The sequence below is a fragment of the Taudactylus pleione genome, unplaced genomic scaffold (assembly GCF_031769625.1).
Source record: "Taudactylus pleione unplaced genomic scaffold, aTauple2 ptg000171l, whole genome shotgun sequence".
Taxonomy (NCBI): Eukaryota; Metazoa; Chordata; class Amphibia; order Anura; family Myobatrachidae; genus Taudactylus; species Taudactylus pleione.
Window position 1 is genome coordinate 81490 of NW_028284573.1, and position 21921 is coordinate 103410.

The 21921-nt window shown below is 44.1% G+C and overlaps 1 protein-coding gene across 2 annotated transcripts; it reads right to left on the reverse strand.

Moving 5' to 3' along the window:
• Window positions 1-552: 552 nt before the first annotated feature.
• Window positions 553-21864, reverse strand: ZNF410 (zinc finger protein 410). Of its 2 annotated transcripts, none has more exons than XM_088475381.1 (10): window positions 21605-21864; window positions 20523-20597; window positions 20054-20183; window positions 17492-17698; window positions 10268-10459; window positions 6848-6986; window positions 3515-3696; window positions 3355-3447; window positions 3183-3281; window positions 553-1291 (listed from the first exon to the last, which is right to left on the reverse strand). In XM_088475381.1, the coding sequence occupies exons 2-10, from the start codon at window positions 20553-20555 to the stop codon at window positions 1170-1172; spliced, it is 1197 nt and encodes a 398-aa protein (XP_088331507.1). In that variant the 5' UTR covers window positions 20556-20597; window positions 21605-21864; the 3' UTR covers window positions 553-1169. The 2 variants fall into 2 exon arrangements, with proteins under 2 accessions (XP_088331507.1, XP_088331508.1); XM_088475382.1 differs by having other exon boundaries at window positions 3355-3444; window positions 21605-21862.
• Window positions 21865-21921: the final 57 nt, after the last annotated feature.

Here is a 21921-nt window from a genome sequence, read left to right on the forward strand (position 1 = left end):
ACTGGGCTGATCCCTTACACACAGTAACGCTGCTCTGTGTCTCTTACTAACACAGGTACAGACTGGGCTGATCCCTTACACACAATGACATTGCTCTGTGGGCCTGATTCACTTAAGATCGCTATTCTGCTTATGCGCACACAACTGCGTTGCTAATATCAGGGGTGATATTTAAATGTTTGCATTCACATTGCGATCACAGTCCGACATAAGGACGCGCATTTCCCCATACTCACAAACGTATACTTGGTCAACATAGAGAAACAATCGGTAACATAGGACAGTTAAGCCCAGACCTTACTCAGGAATTGCTTACTTCAGCGCACACTATGAGGCCTCAGGTATCGCAGTGAATAATTTATGCACGCCGCCGTCCCAAAGCACTGGAACGCCTGCATTTGCAAGACCACCCTTACATGAGACCCCCACTATTCTTCTGATTGGAGGACAGGACCGGTGACACAGCTGAAGCATGAAGCCACGCCAACTTCTGCAGATTACTTTTTAGAACTTACAATGAAGTCAGTAAAGTGTTGGTGACATATTCCTGGATTTCACATGAAACAGAACCTTTTATTTTTTGTCCTCTGTGGTTGTAGAAACAACAAAAAACAAAACCATGTTTGTGACTTTGGCCCCTGGTAGAATGTGCCAGTCTCCCTTCCTTAGCATGGCATGTTCCCATACAAGCCGGGGCGGAGATGGCGGTGGTCTAGAGTCGCCCTGTTATAGGGAGGATGACCAGTCTTGGTATATACGCTCACTGAGAGAGAACGGACTGAGGGGGTCACCATTCTTCGGCCATGACACTGTTACCAGTTGTTGTAAAGCTCTGATAGACTGATAGGAATGAGGCCTTTCCATTGACATCTTCCAGGGCTGGTGCATATTACAGGAGGCAGCAGATGAGAATACGTAGGAGCCGAAAAGGTTTATTGCTCTATATATAGATCAATCCTATCCACACTGAGTGTAAAACTTCTGCCAGGTCCAGGTTTACGCTGCTCGCAGGTTGTGTGGAGCTTCTCTGTCGCCACCTGCTGGTCAGAGATCCACACTGCACATTTCTGTGCTTTAGAAAACTAGATCTTGTAACAAACATTAGTTCAGGTACAGACTACGAGCGGTCACCAGTCATAATAATTAAATAAGAAACGTGTCCAGTGTCATCAATTTAGCAGAATGGAGACATACTCTTCATAAGAGTGTCTCCCGGAGCCCACGGAGAGAAGCTGACTGTCCTGCAGAGCATCCTCGCTCAGGTGTAGATGTTCTGCAGTGTCACTGTGATCTGGAATAGGAAGACAAAGGGTAAAACATACACACGTACCACCACTTTCTGGTTCTCACAGAGATAAAATATGTTACCCACCTTCAGGCAACTTTAGTGTATTGGCTTTCACATGTCCCCTTTTACCAAATATGTATGTTTGTCCATCTTTCCTGTTTTTCAGTCATGTCTTTATATCATCCAGCAGGGTTATGATGCTCTGCTCTATTCATAAATGCATCCAGGAAGTGTAAAAAACAAACAAAACTCCACATGATGATATAAAGATATGGCTGAAGAACACAGAAGATAGAGATGTGTCTGTGTACATCTTTGCTACAGCCGCACTAAAAAGCCCCTCACTGCGAGCCAGGTCCTCTGAGACTGCTAGCGACTGGCGTATTTTATTGCCAAACATGCCTCTAAGTCGCAATGCGATGCAACTAAGAAGCACTAACAGAATGTACGGATTCATTTAATATGCGACACTTGTATATCTGTCTGATACCGAGTCTCTAAATCTGTATATAGTGCTACAATGTAGCGGCAGCAGCTTTATTCATTCCAAGTTCCGTTGTGCTTCATATACAGACTCAGGAGCACACAGATATACAGGTGTCACATATCACATTACTCAGCACAGTATCCCATATACAGACTCAGGAGCACACAGATATACAGGTGTCACATATCACATTACTCAGCACAGTCTCCCATATACAGACTCAGGAGCACACAGATATACAGGTGTCACATATCACATTACTCAGCGCAGTCTCCCATATACAGACTCAGGAGCACAGAGATATACAGGTGTCACATATCACATTACTCAGCGCAGTCTCCCATATACAGACTCAGGAGCACACAGATATACAGGTGTCACATATCACATTACTCAGCGCAGTATCCCATATACAGACTCAGGAGCACACAGATATACAGGTGTCACATAACACATTACTCAGCGCAGTATCCCATATACAGACTCAGGAGCACACAGATATACAGGTGTCACATATCACATTACTCAGCACAGTCTCCCATATACAGACTCAGGAGCACACAGATATACAGGTGTCACATCACATTACTCAGCCCAGTCTCCCATATACAGACTCAGGTACACACAGATATACAGGTGTCACATATCACATTACTCAGCGCAGTCTCCCATATACAGACTCAGGAACACACAGATATACAGGTGTCACATATCACATTACTCAGCGCAGTCTCCCATATACAGACTCAGGAGCACACATATACAGGTGTCACATATCACATTACTCAGCGCAGTCTCCCATATACAGACTCAGGAGCGCACAGATATACAGGTGTCACATATCACATTACTCAGCGCAGTCTCCATATACAGGTGTCACATATCACATTACTCAGCGCAGTCTCCATATACAGACTCAGGAGCACACAGATATACAGGTGTCACATATCACATTACTCAGCGCAGTCTCCCATATACAGACTCAGGAGCACACAGATATACAGGTGCCACATATCACATTACTCAGCGCAGTCTCCTATATACAGACTCAGGAGCACACAGATATACAGGGGTCACATATCACATTACTCAGCACAGTCTCCATATACAGACTCAGGAGCACACAGATATACAGGTGTCACATATCATAGTCACTTAGATGAATTTTCGGCAAAAAAAAAAGATGCCTGATGCTAGCAAAGTATCACAGGACCTGGCAGTTCACCCACGCCAGACAAATCATGCTGCGTGAAGTATTGAGGATAGATGTATGAGGACACTGTATTCGGTAAATGTTGCAGAAAAGATTATACAGTAAAGTGACCTGAAGGTGGGCAACCCCTTGTACACTGCCATCCCCTCCAGCAGGCAGAGGAATGTAACTCTGCTGTGAGAGGGGGCGCTCACCTTCCTTTCTCCCCGTGTGATGTTTCCGAAAATGAGCGTTTCTACTTCCACTCTGAGAGAAGTTCTTCCCACACACCTGACACTGGTGAGATTTCACACCTGAGGGGGACAATAGATTAATCACGGGGAACACGGTACGTGGCATGAAGACTACGGAATGACCCTTCCTCACCTGAATGGACAACTTGGTGCTTTCGGAGACTGGAATACTCAGCGAACGAGCGGCCACATCCCTCGGTCTCACACAGAAATGGTTTCTCCCCTGCTGGCAGTAGAGTCATGAGTGACAACCAATCACAAGCAGCGTTACACACATCGCTACCAGCACTCACCGGTGTGGATGCGCAGGTGGTTCTTCAGATTGCCCGCTGTAGTAAACTGCTTGCCGCAACCAGGCTCCGAGCACAGGAACGGCCGCTCCCCGTTGTGAGTGCGCATGTGGACTTTCAGCCTTTGGAGCACATAGAAGCTTTTCCCGCAGCCGTCCGCAGGACATTTGAATGACCGGTCATTTCTGAAACCGTGTGTGAGAGACAAGTTACCATTGGGAGGTTACCAACGTTTCGGGGTATTTGCACCCCTTCCTCAGGACAACTTACTATGTTGTCCTGAGGAAGGGGTGCAAATACCCCGAAACGTTGACTCACAAATAAAAATAGTACCCTCAAAGGAGGGAGTTTATCAGTCTCCGAGTGCCGTCTGAATACTGTCTGCACATATATGGTCACACTCTATAATAGCTAAAGGGTTATTTAATTATTTAATTTAATTTCTATTAATATCACAGAATATTGGTTATATCCATTACTGACAGCTGTAAGGGGGGGTATTCAATTTGGTGCAAGAATAACAAAAATCCTGCACCTGCGAGGCTTTTCCTGCCCCTGCGAGGTTTCTCCGCTATTCAATTAGGTGCAGAGTTTTTCCATTTTTGAGCTCCAGGAGGTATTCCCACCCCCCCACCCCCCCCCCTCGCACTTCCATTTACTCTCTGGGCTGTATTCAATTAGACGCGAAAAGCAGTTTTCCGCAGAAAAAAAGTATCGCGGGTGATGTCATTTCGCCAGGCGGAAAAGTATCGCCGTATTCAATTCTATGCAGAAACGCAATGTAATAGGCGAAAAAGATTTGCCCAATAGGTGGTGAAAAAAGGTGCAGAATTGGGGCTTTGGGGTGCAAACGTCAGGAAACCACTCAGCACCCTTGGGATAACGCCCCAAAGCATAACTGCGTCAAAAAAAATAAAAAATTAACAACCCAAAAAATTACTTTGAAAAAGGGGGCAAAAAAGTACAAAGCGTGGGTAAATCTTAAATACTAGCGAAATAAGCTTTTGGGGTGTCCGCAAGAATGGGGAGGTGTTTTTTTGGATTGCAGGTGCTTGCTGAAGGTGCGTTTTTTAAAATGTCACTTTTGCGATTTTTAACCATGCTTGTACCCATTTTCATGTACCCCAAATTTGCTGGGACTAGCTATTTTCTCCAAAAACCCTGCTAAATGCTATTCTTCACCACTTGTGCAAAGACGCTAATTAGCATCTAATGAGAGCATTTAAGTACCCAAAATATCTCAGCAGGCCTATTTGGGGGCATCTACATTGATCTCCAATGTTAGTGCATCTTTTTGGGGGTGTCAGGCTGGTTTCCCCAAATCTGACAGCACTTTTCGCCTGTTTGCGTTTCGCCGGATCCAGTCTTCGCTGCCTTTGGCATTGATTAGGGCGAAAAGCTGGGACGTGCACAAACAGTTTTCACCTCCAAAACACGCGAACACCGGCGAAAAGTATGGCAGGCGAAACCTTTCCGACTTTTCGGGGCTAATTGAATATGCCCCTATGTACCATACCCTGTTCTCTTCTAGGTTTAATATACCCTTTGCGGCACCAAACGGACATGGAGAATCGGACGCGGCCTATCTGTGCAGGAGGTCACAGCCATAGGTAACAAGCTGCGCCGTCAGCACCACACCTCTCTATAGTCTGATGCTCCCCTCACATCCCACCTGCTAAGGAAATCCGCTTCCAGACCATCACCTTCAGGGCGAGTGCTGGAGCCGGACATTCTGTGATGTGAATGGGCGTAAATGTCAGTGCATGCTGGTATTAGGCTGCTGCCACACCAAGCACCATCATTACTACATAAAGCGATAAGAGTGCTTTAGCCATAGGGCTCCGTTCCATCTCTTTTCCCAGAATCGTTTATATTCCATTCCCCGGGTATAGTGAGCAGAGATCGCGATTAACTAAAAAAAATGTGGGTCCCAAAGATCCCTCACTTTTAAAAATTGGGGTCCTACTCCACAGTTTGTGGGTCCCAACACAATTTATGAAAACTTGCTATAGCGAATATTTTGCACTGAGAATGACATGGGAGGAGGGCACAGCAACGGGGAGAGTACACAGGAGAGCAGATGGGGTACAGACGTGGTGAGAGGGGAACAGGGGGCACAGGAATGGAAGGGGGAGAGTACAAAGGAGAGCAGAAGGGGTACAGCGACATGGTGAGCAGGGGAACAGAGGTGGGTGGGGAGAGTACACAGGAGAGCAGAAGGGGCACAGCGACGGGGAGAGTACACAGGAGAGCAGATGGGGTACAGACGTGGGGAGAGGGGAACAGGGGCACAGAGGTGGGTGGGGAGAGTACAAAGGAGAGCAGAAGGGGGTACAGCGATATGGCGAGCAGAGAACAGGAGGCACAGAGGTGGGTGGGGAGAGTACACAGGCGAGCAGGAGGGGCACAGCGACGGGGAGAGTACACAGGAGAGCAGGAGGGGCACAGCGACGGGGAGAGTACACAGGAGAGCAGGAGGGGCACAGCGACGGGGAGAGTACACAGGAGAGCAGATAGGGTACAGACATTGGGCGAGGCGAACAGGGGCACAGGTGGAAGGGTAGAGCACTTCCCATAGATTTCTATGGGGGATGCGATGCTGCCAAATTTACCATCATCCGGAATGCGATCCATCCAGGGAGTGTCCCCTGCAGCTAACGCCATCTGATGGCGTTAGCCCCTGTAGCCTATGGGCTACACTGTGAATAATCTGCTGGGAGAACGTTTCTCCGGAAACCCTCCCTGGCAATGGCGGCCGTGCATGTGCAGTCAGCGTGACTGCGAATGTGCAGTAGCCCCGGCATCTCTACGTACACATCGCAGGGACTGGCACCTTCCGGACCCCCTGCATGTGCCAGATTATACATTCTGGCAATAGAATCGCATCTCGCAGCGCTACCGTGGGCGGTAATGTCATGCTCAGATCACATTGTAATTGCGATAATTAATAAATGGGGCTCTAAGCAATCGTATTGTGATGGACAGTTTAGGAAGGGGTCGTCCACTTTGGCCTACGGTCACTTATATCCTTCCCAACCTCACACTACACTAGGCTCGGGCACAGGAAGAAGGAAGTGACTGAGGGACGTGCTTGCAGTCTCCTCAGTAACAGATCCTCAGTACAGATTGGTGGATCACACGTATGGTGGCTACGGTGAGAAGGCCTGGCTGCATTTGTCCCATTACCGCGGTTTAGGCTGCAGGGTTCAAACTATTATTTGCTTAGTGACCCAGAAACCTAATTCCCCCGGTGCAGATACAGATAACAGCAAACTGTGAAAGGTGCTAGAACCAGCAGTGCAGTACCAGCAGTGCAGTTCAGTGACGATAACCAACCTGTGAGTTTTCAAGTGATATTTCAGGTGTGTCCGATAGACGAAGGAGCGCTCACAGCCGGGGAAGGAGCAGCGGAGGCGCTTCTCAGGGTGTGCGGCTGCTGCGTCAGCCTCAGGGGAGCTGCTCAGCGTGCTGTCAGCTGGGAGAGATCAGATAAGAGACGTGTGTGATACAACCACCGCGCATCTATGGGGGAGGATAGTGATTTACAGCTGCTTTACTTATGCCCTGAACAATTCTGACTCTACCCAGTACTGTCCTCAAATCACTGCAGGGAACGTGCGGCTTGTCGTCAAAACAAGGAGAGTCCAGCAAACCAGCCAGTGCTATGGAGCTGGTGGCATCAACAGGGAAAGGGGAAGGGTGCTGTACCCATGGAAATGGGTCATGCTTTATACTATGCCATCACATACAAACTGGAGCAAGTGGCTGGCGCCTAGAGGAAGTAAACTCCTATGTCTGCAGCCAAGGAGCAGATCGAGGCCTCATAATTGGGATGCAGTCAGGAAGCCGACGGTCGAAATGCCAACCGCCGGCTTCCCGACTGTCAAATCCCGGCAGGGGTCTAATGATCATTATCCCTATGCCGGGAGTCCGGCATAGCGGACGAAGGCAAGCCGGGCGGCGGGATCGGACAGCCGCGCAGGGGGTAGGGTTAGGTTTGGGGCTCCCGGGTGGGACTTAGGGTTAGGCACCCCCTGGGAGGGTTAGGGTTAGACTAGGGTAAGTTAGGGTTAGGCAACCTCGGGGGGAGGTTGGGGTTAGGCACCCCCCCGGGAGACTTAGAATTAGGCTGCTGGGAAGGGGGTTAGGGTTAGGCACTAGGGGGGAAGGTTAGGGTTAGGCACCCCTAAGGGAGGGTTAGGTGGGGAGTAGGGTTAGTTTTACTTACCTTAATCCCCTGTCCGGATCTTCACGCCTGCCGGTCTTCCGGCGTCGGGATTTGAACCGCCATAGGGCGGGTGGTCATTTATAAAGATTGCTCATAATTTATCCCTCAACAAACCTGCAGTGCAATGAATTTCTCCTCCGGGGCTGACAAAGGGGCCAGACGGATTATATAAAGGGTCATTACTACCCAATTAATATAGAACCACAATAATGCAATCACAATAAATCAGATGGTGCCGTCTGCCTCTCTCATTAATGAGCTATATACAGTATAAACTTAGAGAATGTCCGTGAATGAATGTAGAGATCATTAAAATATTAGTTTGGTTTTTTTAGGCTATACCACAATGCAAAGTTAGATGGAAGTCAGTGTCCTGGTGTTATTGTTACTCCTTATTTACAGACACAAAGGTTTATAACCCAAGGGATGGTAACCATTCACTTCACAGTTTCCGAAAAATGAAAATATGACTTATAATAAAGTATAAAACTAAAACAGCTAAAAAAAGATTAAAATATAAAACATAAAATAAGAACAGCCCAACAAGGTCACTCTGCAACGCGTTTTGCAGATGTGGCTGCTACATCAGGCAGTGGCCAAGGGCATATCTGTGAAACGCGTTGCAGTGTGACAAATGAACTATTCTTGTTTTAGGCTTTATTTTTCCATGTTTTTAGCTTTTTGTTTTTCATTCTTATATTTTATTTTTAATACTTTGTCCTTCTTTTACTGAAATAGTGAAGTGAATTGTTACCTTCCATTGGATCAAACACATTGTGTCTATTTATTTATTTTATTTATTTATTAACAGTTTCTTATATAGCGCAGCATATTCCGTTGCGCTTTACAATTGGAAACATTAATAGAACAAAACTAGGTAATAGACAGATATATAGGTAGGAAGGCCCTGCTGGCAAGCTTACACTCTATAGGGAAACAGGCATTGATACACAAGGATAGGTGCAATATATTGCATTTTGGTCCAGCCAGAATGCACAGTTTCTTAGTTGGCTGCATGATCCAGTCACACAGGAATATCGACCAAATGTCATGAGGATGTGAGAGAAAGACGATGTGTGAGGGTATGTGTGGACTGTGAAAGGGGATGTAATTACATATGGAAGCTATGAAGGTTATGTGGGAGGTTCTGGAATCTGATAAGCTTGCCTGAAGAGGTGAGTTTTCAGGGAACGCTTGAAGGATTGGAGACTAGAGGAAAGTCTTATTGTGCGAGGTAGGTTATTCCATAGAGTGGGTGCAGCGCGAAGAAAGTCCTGTAACCGTGAATTGGAGCAAGTAATGCATGGGGATGAGAGACGCAGATCTTGTGCTGAGCGGAGAGGTCGGGTTGGGAGATATTTTGAGATGAGTGAAGAGATGTATGTTGGTGTGGTTTGGTTAATAGCCTTATGTGTAAGTGAAAGTATTTTGTATTGAATACGGTAGAAAACCGGCAACCAATGGAGGGACTGACAGAGCGGGGCAGCAGAAGAACGTTTCGCAAGGAAGATAAAGGTGCCCACACACATACCGATGTCCTCACGATACGATTTTATGGCCAATTTCCTCATGAACTTTCACGGGAGCTCCCTTGCCGTCGTGATCACGATTTGGAGTTAAAAATGTCCAATCTGACTAAAGATCTATCTTGCAGCCAATGCATTGTATCCCAGATTGGCTAATCTGCCCTACAGCACGGCAGATCAGAAGATGCGATGTACGACGAGCGGGGACGCGCATCGGCATCGTGCTCGTGAGTATAAACTCACGATTTGTACCTTTTTTTAACCAATTCGTAGTCACGATTCGTCGAAATCGGCCAAATCGTGTAAAATGTCGCTATGTGTGTGGGCACCATTAGCCTTGCAGCTGCATTCATAATGGATTGTAATGGTGATAGCCTGTTTTTGGGAAGACCAGTAAGGAGGCTATTGCAATAGTCAATGCGGGAAATAATGAGTGCATGGATTAGAGTTTTTGCAGTGTCTTGTGTGAGATATGGTCGAATTTTGGATATGTTTTTTAAATGTATGTAACATGATTTTGAGACAGATTGAATATGGGGAACAAAGGACAGTTCAGAGTCAAGGATGACACCAAGGCAGCGAGCTTGTGGGGTGGGGTGGATGGTCGAGGTATCAACAGTGATAGAGAGATCAGGTAACTGTTATTGGCCGGTGGAAATATAATTAATTCTGTTTTAGAAATATAAATAGGAGTGACAATAAAATCCACATTAATTCACGGACATGCTCTATATACATAGCTCATTACTGAGAGAGGAAGACAGCACCATCTGATATATTGTTGTCCTTGGTGAGTACTGACCCTATGCATAATATCTGAGCCCATTTGATAGCACCGGAGGAGAAATGTATTATGTCACACACATTACACCGCCTTCATATCCTTAGATCTGAGGAAGTCTGCAGAAAGTCATAAACGTACAGTTCCCTATATGGTGCCAGCACACATCGCAGCCCGTACAACAGGCTTAGCCTGATCGCCGGGTAGGTAGCGCCACTTACCGTTACTGCTGCTCTTTGCGCTTTTTGCCAGTTGAGCCCGAGTGGCAGCAATGAGACTGTCATGAGCCAACTCCTGAACCCGCAGGAACCAAGGGGTGCTGCTGTCTGTGCAGTCATTGGACAGGAAATCATTCCCAGAATCCTCAGCTTCATCCTGAACAAAGACTAAGTGTTCAGAAGGGGAGCCTAGTCCTAGGAGGTAAAAGTAACATTATAATTCATCAGCATCATAATACCATGTGTGCTAACCCAAATACAGAGCAGAATACCTCCAGGGTACCTGCTACGGCTCAGTCTATGACTGTAGTAAGTGCCATAGCTTACAGAGAACAGGTGGGAGAGTACCAAAGTGCTAACTCCTCAGCCAATGCGTACACTATCATAACTATCTCAGGTGACGAGGGGGTGATTAAGCAGAGTAATAGCAGAGTATAATACACAGTGACTAGTAATGTATAGGGTTAGGAGGTATAATATCTGTTGATATAGTGGTCAGTAATCAGTGTAGTCACAGGCAGTACAGATGTGTCTTCTAACATCCCATCCAATCGCGCTACAAACGTGCGCACGCATCACGGTATAAAGAGTGTAGTATCAGTATAATACAGAGTGACTGGTAATGTAATGTATGGGGATAGGAGGTATAAGCAGTGTAGTAACAGTATAATACACAGTGACTGGTAATGTATGGGGATAGGAGGTATAAGCAGTGTAGTAACAGTATAATACAGAGTGACTGGTAATGTAATGTATGGGGATAGGAGGTATAAGCAGTGTAGTAACAGTATAATACACAGTGACTGGTAATGTACGGGGATTAGGAGGTATAAGCAGTGTAGTAACAGTATAATACAGAGTGACTGGTAATGTAATGTATGAGGATAGGAGGCATAAGCAGTGTAGTAACAGTATAATACACAGTGACTGGTAATGTAATGTATGAGGATAGGAGGCATAAGCAGTGTAGTAACAGTATAATACACAGTGACTGGTAATGTATGGGGATAGGAGGTATAAGCAGTGTAGTAACAGTATAATACAGAGTGACTGATAATGTAATGTATGGGGATAGGAGGTATAAGCAGTGTAGTAACAGTATAATACAGAGTGACTGGTAATGTAATGTATGGGGATAGGAGGTATAAGCAGTGTAGTAACAGTATAATACAGAGTGACTGGTAATGTAATGTATGGGGATAGGAGGTATAAGCAGCGTAGTAACAGTATAATACACAGTGACTGGTAATGTAATATATGGGGATAGGAGGTATAAGCAGCGTAGTAACAGTATAATACAGAGTGACTGGTAATGTAATGTATGGGGATAGGAGGTATAAGCAGTGTAGTATCAGTATAATACATAGTGACTGGTAATGTAATGTATGGGGATAGGAGGTATAAGCAGTGTAGTAACAGTATAATACACAGTGACTGGTAATGTATGGGGATAGGAGGTATAAGCAGCGTAGTAACAGTATAATACAGAGTGACTGGTAATGTATGGGGATAGGAGATATAAGCAGTGTAGTAACAGTATAATACACAGTGACTGGTAATGTAATGTATGGGGATAGGAGGTCAGTAAGCAGCGTAGTAACAGTATAATACAGAGTGACTGGTAATGTATGGGGATAGGAGATATAAGCAGTGTAGTAACAGTATAATACACAGTGACTGGTAATGTATGGGGATAGGAGGTATAAGCAGTGTAGTAACAGTATAATACAGAGTGACTGGTAATGTAATGTACGGGGATTAGGAGGTATAAGCAGTGTAGTAACAGTATAATACAGAGTGACTGGTAATGTAATGTATGAGGATAGGAGGTATAAGCAGTGTAGTAACAGTATAATACACAGTGACTGGTAATGTATGGGGATAGGAGGTATAAGCAGCGTAGTAACAGTATAATACACAGTGACTGGTAATGTATGGGGATAGGAGGTATAAGCAGTGTAGTAACAGTATAATACAGAGTGACTGGTAATGTAATGTACGGGGATTAGGAGGTATAAGCAGTGTAGTATCAGTATAATACAGAGTGACTGGTAATGTAATGTATGGGGATAGGAGGTATAAGCAGTGTAGTATCAGTATAATACATAGTGACTGGTAATGTAATGTATGGGGATAGGAGGTATAAGCAGTGTAGTAACAGTATAATACACAGTGACTGGTAATGTATGGGGATAGGAGGTATAAGCAGTGTAGTAACAGTATAATACACAGTGACTGGTAATGTAATGTATGGGGATAGGAGGTATAAGCAGTGTAGTAACAGTATAATACAGAGTGACTGGTAATGTAATGTATGGGGATAGGAGGTATAATCACAGATAGTATGGAGGTCAGTAAGCAGCGTAGTAACAGTATAATACAGAGTGACTGGTAATGTATGGGGATAGGAGATATAAGCAGTGTAGTAACAGTATAATACACAGTGACTGGTAATGTAATGTATGGGGATAGGAGGTCAGTAAGCAGCGTAGTAACAGTATAATACAGAGTGACTGGTAATGTATGGGGATAGGAGGTATAAGCAGCGTAGTAACAGTATAATACACAGTGACTGGTAATGTAATGTATGGGGATAGGAGGTATAAGCAGTGTAGTAACAGTATAATACACAGTGACTGGTAATGTAATGTATGAGGATAGGAGGCATAAGCAGTGTAGTAACAGTATAATACAGAGTGACTGGTAATGTATGGGGATAGGAGGTATAAGCAGTGTAGTAACAGTATAATACAGAGTGACTGGTAATGTATGGGGATAGGAGGTATAAGCAGTGTAGTAACAGTATAATACACAGTGACTGGTAATGTAATGTACGGGGATAGGAGGTATAAGCAGTGTAGTAACAGTATAATACACAGTGACTGGTAATGTATGGGGATAGGAGGTATAAGCAGTGTAGTAACAGTATAATACATAGTGACTGGTAATGTAATGTACGGGGATAGGAGGTATAAGCAGTGTAGTAACAGTATAATACACAGTGACTGGTAATGTATGGGGATAGGAGGTATAAGCAGTGTAGTAACAGTATAATACATAGTGACTGGTAATGTAATGTATGGGGATAGGAGGTATAAGCAGTGTAGTAACAGTATAATACACAGTGACTGGTAATGTAATGTATGAGGATAGGAGGCATAAGCAGTGTAGTAACAGTATAATACACAGTGACTGGTAATGTATGGGGATAGGAGGTATAAGCAGTGTAGTAACAGTATAATACAGAGTGACTGGTAATGTAATGTACGGGGATTAGGAGGTATAAGCAGTGTAGTAACAGTATAATACAGAGTGACTGATAATGTAATGTATGGGGATAGGAGGTATAAGCAGTGTAGTAACAGTATAATACAGAGTGACTGGTAATGTAATGTATGGGGATAGGAGGTATAAGCAGTGTAGTAACAGTATAATACAGAGTGACTGGTAATGTATGGGGATAGGAGGTATAAGCAGTGTAGTAACAGTATAATACAGAGTGACTGGTAATGTAATGTATGGGGATAGGAGGTATAAGCAGTGTAGTAACAGTATAATACACAGTGACTGATAATGTAATGTATGAGGATAGGAGGCATAAGCAGTGTAGTAACAGTATAATACACAGTGACTGGTAATGTAATGTATGAGGATAGGAGGCATAAGCAGTGTAGTAACAGTATAATACACAGTGACTGGTAATGTATGGGGATAGGAGGTATAAGCAGTGTAGTAACAGTATAATACAGAGTGACTGATAATGTAATGTATGGGGATAGGAGGTATAAGCAGTGTAGTAACAGTATAATACATAGTGACTGGTAATGTAATGTATGGGGATAGGAGGTATAAGCAGTGTAGTAACAGTATAATACACAGTGACTGGTAATGTATGGGGATAGGAGGTATAAGCAGCGTAGTAACAGTATAATACAGAGTGACTGGTAATGTATGGGGATAGGAGATATAAGCAGTGTAGTAACAGTATAATACACAGTGACTGGTAATGTAATGTATGGGGATAGGAGGTCAGTAAGCAGCGTAGTAACAGTATAATACAGAGTGACTGGTAATGTATGGGGATAGGAGATATAAGCAGTGTAGTAACAGTATAATACACAGTGACTGGTAATGTATGGGGATAGGAGGTATAAGCAGTGTAGTAACAGTATAATACAGAGTGACTGGTAATGTAATGTATGGGGATAGGAGGTATAAGCAGCGTAGTAACAGTATAATACAGAGTGACTGGTAATGTATGGGGATTAGGAGGTATAAGCAGTGTAGTAACAGTATAATACATAGTGACTGGTAATGTAATGTACGGGGATAGGAGGTATAAGCAGTGTAGTAACAGTATAATACACAGTGACTGGTAATGTATGGGGATAGGAGGTATAAGCAGTGTAGTAACAGTATAATACATAGTGACTGGTAATGTAATGTACGGGGATAGGAGGTATAAGCAGCGTAGTAACAGTATAATACACAGTGACTGGTAATGTATGGGGATAGGAGGTATAAGCAGTGTAGTAACAGTATAATACACAGTGACTGGTAATGTAATGTACGGGGATAGGAGGTATAAGCAGTGTAGTAACAGTATAATACACAGTGACTGGTAATGTATGGGGATAGGAGGTATAAGCAGTGTAGTAACAGTATAATACATAGTGACTGGTAATGTAATATATGGGGATAGGAGGTATAAGCAGCGTAGTAACAGTATAATACACAGTGACTGGTAATGTATGGGGATAGGAGGTATAAGCAGTGTAGTAACAGTATAATACACAGTGACTGGTAATGTAATGTATGAGGATAGGAGGCATAAGCAGTGTAGTAACAGTATAATACACAGTGACTGGTAATGTAATGTATGAGGATAGGAGGCATAAGCAGTGTAGTAACAGTATAATACACAGTGACTGGTAATGTATGGGGATAGGAGGTATAAGCAGTGTAGTAACAGTATAATACAGAGTGACTGGTAATGTAATGTACGGGGATTAGGAGGTATAAGCAGTGTAGTAACAGTATAATACAGAGTGACTGATAATGTAATGTATGGGGATAGGAGGTATAAGCAGTGTAGTAACAGTATAATACAGAGTGACTGGTAATGTAATGTATGGGGATAGGAGGTATAAGCAGTGTAGTAACAGTATAATACACAGTGACTGGTAATGTAATGTATGAGGATAGGAGGCATAAGCAGTGTAGTAACAGTATAATACACAGTGACTGGTAATGTAATGTATGAGGATAGGAGGCATAAGCAGTGTAGTAACAGTATAATACACAGTGACTGGTAATGTATGGGGATAGGAGGTATAAGCAGTGTAGTAACAGTATAATACAGAGTGACTGGTAATGTAATATATGGGGATAGGAGGTATAAGCAGCGTAGTAACAGTATAATACAGAGTGACTGGTAATGTAATGTATGGGGATAGGAGGTATAAGCAGTGTAGTAACAGTATAATACAGAGTGACTGGTAATGTAATGTATGGGGATAGGAGGTATAAGCAGCGTAGTAACAGTATAATACAGAGTGACTGGTAATGTAATGTATGGGGATAGGAGGTATAAGCAGTGTAGTAACAGTATAATACAGAGTGACTGGTAATGTAATGTATGGGGATAGGAGGTATAAGCAGCGTAGTAACAGTATAATACAGAGTGACTGGTAATGTAATATATGGGGATAGGAGGTATAAGCAGCGTAGTAACAGTATAATACAGAGTGACTGGTAATGTAATGTATGGGGATAGGAGGTATAAGCAGTGTAGTAACAGTATAATACATAGTGACTGGTAATGTAATGTATGGGGATAGGAGGTATAAGCAGTGTAGTAACAGTATAATACACAGTGACTGGTAATGTATGGGGATAGGAGGTATAAGCAGCGTAGTAACAGTATAATACAGAGTGACTGGTAATGTATGGGGATAGGAGATATAAGCAGTGTAGTAACAGTATAATACACAGTGACTGGTAATGTAATGTATGGGGATAGGAGGTCAGTAAGCAGCGTAGTAACAGTATAATACAGAGTGACTGGTAATGTATGGGGATAGGAGATATAAGCAGTGTAGTAACAGTATAATACACAGTGACTGGTAATGTATGGGGATAGGAGGTATAAGCAGTGTAGTAACAGTATAATACAGAGTGACTGGTAATGTAATGTATGGGGATAGGAGGTATAAGCAGCGTAGTAACAGTATAATACAGAGTGACTGGTAATGTAATGTATGGGGATAGGAGGTATAAGCAGCGTAGTAACAGTATAATACAGAGTGACTGGTAATGTAATGTACGGGGATTAGGAGGTATAAGCAGTGTAGTAACAGTATAATACAGAGTGACTGGTAATGTAATGTATGAGGATAGGAGGTATAAGCAGTGTAGTAACAGTATAATACACAGTGACTGGTAATGTATGGGGATAGGAGGTATAAGCAGCATAGTAACAGTATAATACACAGTGACTGGTAATGTATGGGGATAGGAGGTATAAGCAGCGTAGTAACAGTATAATACACAGTGACTGGTAATGTATGGGGATAGGAGGTATAAGCAGTGTAGTAACAGTATAATACAGAGTGACTGGTAATGTAATGTATGGGGATAGGAGGTATAATCACAGATAGTATGGAGGTCAGTAAGCAGCGTAGTAACAGTATAATACAGAGTGACTGGTAATGTATGGGGATAGGAGATATAAGCAGTGTAGTAACAGTATAATACACAGTGACTGGTAATGTAATGTATGGGGATAGGAGGTCAGTAAGCAGCGTAGTAACAGTATAATACAGAGTGACTGGTAATGTATGGGGATAGGAGGTATAAGCAGCGTAGTAACAGTATAATACACAGTGACTGGTAATGTAATGTATGGGGATAGGAGGTATAAGCAGTGTAGTAACAGTATAATACATAGTGACTGGTAATGTAATGTACGGGGATAGGAGGTATAAGCAGTGTAGTAACAGTATAATACACAGTGACTGGTAATGTATGGGGATAGGAGGTATAAGCAGTGTAGTAACAGTATAATACACAGTGACTGGTAATGTAATGTACGGGGATTAGGAGGTATAAGCAGTGTAGTAACAGTATAATACACAGTGACTGGTAATGTAATGTACGGGGATTAGGAGGTATAAGCAGTGTAGTAACAGTATAATACAGAGTGACTGGTAATGTAACGTGAGTTACCTGATCTAGCTAGATTGAGGAGGATGAAGGAGGAGTTGTCGTTAGCAGGAAGGTCTTGTAGCAGCGATGAAGGCTCAGTGGGGGAAAGCAATGCTCTGCTCTTGTCCTCTCTGGTGTCTGTGCTGTGGTCAATATCCACCTGGAGACTGTTCAGTAATCCTCCAGCTCTGGGCCCCTTAGGTGCTTCTGGCGCGGAGCGAATATCCTCTATCAGAAACCCCCCAACAAAAGGGTCATTATATTTACCGACTCTCACAGGTAAAACAGCATTTGCAGTGTAATGTATGTACATGTCACAGAACACAATGGAGCAGAATCAATTAGCGGCACAGTCACTTCCCTGAGTAAAGTGCCCAGAACCAAGCAACTACAGACCGGCGCTCAGCCCACAGCCGGCAGGTAACCCCAGCCTCGGGGCCTGACTGCGGCTCTGTAAATGAAGAGCACTGGGCGCTTTACCTGGGGGAACAGACCGCGCAGATCCACCTGCAGCTGTTATTTTTTGTTTTTTAAAAGATTCTGGAGACAATGTATTGATAGAATCGATCCAAAAATCCCGGTAATGCAGCAGAGATAAACGTACAGTTTCCCGGTGATTCCCGCAACACCAAGCACGCCTCAGTTTCTTCTTTTAGTCGCACTTGCGTGACAATAATATCAATCTCGTAGCAGATCTTTTTTTTATTATTGTCTGAATTAAATACAGCATTGTGATCCAGCATGGATCCGAAAAGATCGATACTGGGCCCCCGATTGGCCACCCCTACATAGAAAGCCACATGACTGCCACCCGATGATCTACAACTATATATAGAATTTTAAAATAAATTCATAGGAGTAAATTTACTAAAGTGAGAGTTTTTAGAAGTGGAGATGTTGCCCATAGCAACCACTCAGATTCTACTTATCTAGCACATTCTAGAAGATAATAGCTAGAATCTGATTGGTTGCTATAGGCAACAACTCCACTTCTAAAAACTCTCACTTCAGTAAATTTACCCCATAGGGTAATAATATGCAACTGTGGAATATCCTCTGTAAATTATTATTTAAATTGTATTTAAGCTTTTATCACAAATAAAAATACAACAGAAAGCCCTACCCCACCACCCATTTAGAAGTACCGTGCACATCTCAAGTACAGTAACAAACTAATTAATGATTATTGTTTATATGTAAAAGCGCAAACATATTACGCAGTGCTGTACATTGAGGAGGGTCAGAATGCAAAGTCAAAAATTACATACTATAGAATACATAAAGAGAAGTTAAAAGGTACATAAGAATGATACGCCTATAGCAATTATATATGAAATGTAGCACAAATCAGTCCGTGTAATTGCCATGTTCATGCTGCACACTCAGAACTGGCCGCATTCACAGACAAATCACATAGGGCGGTATCCAATTAACACAGATATATTTTCGGGGGCAAAAAACTGGGCTTTTTCTCCGATAATTCAATTTTTTTGACGATTTTTGTTTTCACCCTACCCGATTTGTTTCAGGCGAACAAATAGGATAATTCGCCTGGAAACACAAAGGATACGTGATAAGTTCACGGACGTGTGTTTTCGCCTTTTCCCTGGAGAAAACAGGGCACTTTTCTGGGATTATCTTTCAGGACCCAGCAGGTCCCGAAAAAAAAAAATCCCTGATAAATGCCAGCGTCGGGGCTAATTGGATAACCCGGGGGATCGAATAGCGCCCAAATAAAGTTCGGGGCTAATTAGACACTGCCCATATACTTCGCTGACCCAGACTTACAATACTCAGACACCTGAAGAATAATACAGGCTGCCTGTTACTGGAGTAAGAGAAGGGGATTTAATTATATTTTACTTTTCGATCAAAAAGGAAAGGGAATTGGTTTCTATTTTTAGAAGAAAAAAAACAGCAGCACCTTCAGCTGAATGTCACCTTAGCGGGAAAAAGAACACGCCTGCGGTAACATTTTGTGTAGTTGCGCAAGTAAAAATAAAGAAATAAAAGCGTCCGTGCTATACTGCAGCTCTGAGGCCCAGGAAGGAGCCATCACCGCGGTTGGAGAAACAAACCGCAGAGGTGTACGGGCTGAGCTGAGGAAGATGTTTTGCGCGCCTAGACCACCAGAAGTCCCGCTATGCGACCCAAACGTAGAACTTACGCAGGATGTATAAAAACTGGGGCATCACGATCATTTTTAGATTCAGTCTCCCTACGGCAGACAAAGGTCATTTACACCAGTGTTATTCATCCACTGCGCTCGGCCAATGACGGTCACCTCTCTTCCCAACGAATTACCTCCTCCCACTCTCATCTCCAGCGCTGCTCCTCATACACTCTATCAGGCTCGCCCCGCGGATTATATCTCAATTCGTTATAATTCATAGAAAGATTATTAAGGCGTAATAACGGTATACCTATCTAGAACCCTCTTTTCTGATTCTAAATGGGATTAGAAGGTGAAGATTGCAATATGAAAGGGTATCAGGAAAGTCCAAGTCAGGGTTCATTATTATAATTGCTACAAACTCTAGTGTCTCTCTTCAATGTGAATTATTCCCCTGATGGCGGTGTTACCTGGCAGCAGTAATGAGCCGCATTCTGACGTCTCGGGCAGCAGAGACAGACAGCTCAGATCTTTACACTCCGTCTTAACAAGGCCTTCTCCCAGCGGGATGGAAACGTTCTGCACAAATTCCACCAACAGCTGCAACACATCAAGGAGAGGACACAATGTACCAGGCTAAAAGCAGACGGAGTGAGCGACATACACGAGACATCTGGGACACACAACAAGCAATGCAGACGTCACCTCCCCACCTTTACCTCGGCCCTCCCCACTGGCACAGTAGCACATTCACCAAGCCGGCTCCTGCGCTCATTGGCGCTTCACATCACCTTCCGGTCCCTAGCACAGCCTCCGTTCTGCAGCGCCTTTTCTTTCCACAAACCCTACTCCCACTGTGGTGTAGCGCCAAGAGAGAAGTTTTACCTGAGGCAGTAGCATAAGAGAGGCAAGTCCCCAGTGACAGTAAAGGACACTTACCTCTGGTTTAGACTCTAGCTCATCAGATAACATTGGGGCAGCTCCAGTATGTGACAGACGCAGAGAGGAGGTCTCCTGTAACAATGCAAAGTCATTCACACAAATCTGAGGAGAGGATTCTAACATCATATAATAATAAACAGGTTTGGCTGAGTATGTATGATAATGAACACAACATGGGGAGTAGGGGAGAAAGGGCAGGTAGAGGACAATGAGCACAGGTGGAGGTGGGGGGATAAGATTCAGCACAGGTGGGGGATAAGATATTGAGCACAGTTGGCGGAGGGGGGATATGATAATGAGCACAGTTGGCGGAGGGGGGATATGATAATGAGCACAGTTGGCAGAGGGGGGATATGATAATGCGCACAGTTAGAGGAGGGGGGATATGATAATGAGCACAGTTAGAGGAGGGGGGATATGATAATGAGCACAGTTAGAGGAGGGGGGATATGATAATGAGCACAGTTAGAGGAGGGGGGATATGATAATGAGCACAGTTAGAGGAGGGGGGATATAATAATGAGCACAGTTAGAGGAGGGGGGATATGATAATGAGCACAGTTAGAGGAGGGGGGATATGATAATGAGCACAGTTAGAGGAGGGGGGATATGATAATGAGCACAGTTAGAGGAGGGGGGATATGATAATGCGCACAGTTAGAGGAGGGGGGATATGATAATGAGCAGTTAGAGGAGGGGGGATATGATAATGAGCACAGTTAGAGGAGGGGGGATATGATAATGCGCACAGTTAGAGGAGGGGGGATATGATAATGAGCACAGTTAGAGGAGGGGGGATATGATAATGAGCACAGTTAGAGGAGGGGGGATATGATAATGAGCACAGTTAGAGGAGGGGGGATATGATAATGAGCACAGTTAGAGGAGGGGGGATATGATAATGAGCACAGTTAGAGGAGGGGGGATATGATAATGAGCACAGTTAGAGGAGGGGGGATATGATAATGAACACGGAGTGGGGGTGATGATACACGTTTACAGAGAGCACCGGCTGTAGGGGCCACACAAGAAATGTTGGGGGCCCATGCAGGGGGCTGCGCTGTCTCCCAGGCACGCACCTCCCACCAGAAGATTCTCCGTTCCCCTCGTCTCCGGTTCTCGGGGTTTTCTCCTCCTTACAGCTGAGACTCCTCCGGTCACCGTACTAATAGTATCCTCGGAGTCACGGAGAGCGTACGGAGGCCGATAGGGTCACCGTACCCAGCATGGTGCCGGAAGTAAGCAGAGCGCCAGGAGAATAAAGGGGGCCGGAATTTCATCTGTCAGTGTGTACCGCAGCCGGAAGTTTCTCCCACAGTGTACGGAGGCCGGAAGTATCTCCCACAGTGTACGGAGGCCGGAAGTGTCTTCCACAGTTTACGGAGGTCGGAAGTGT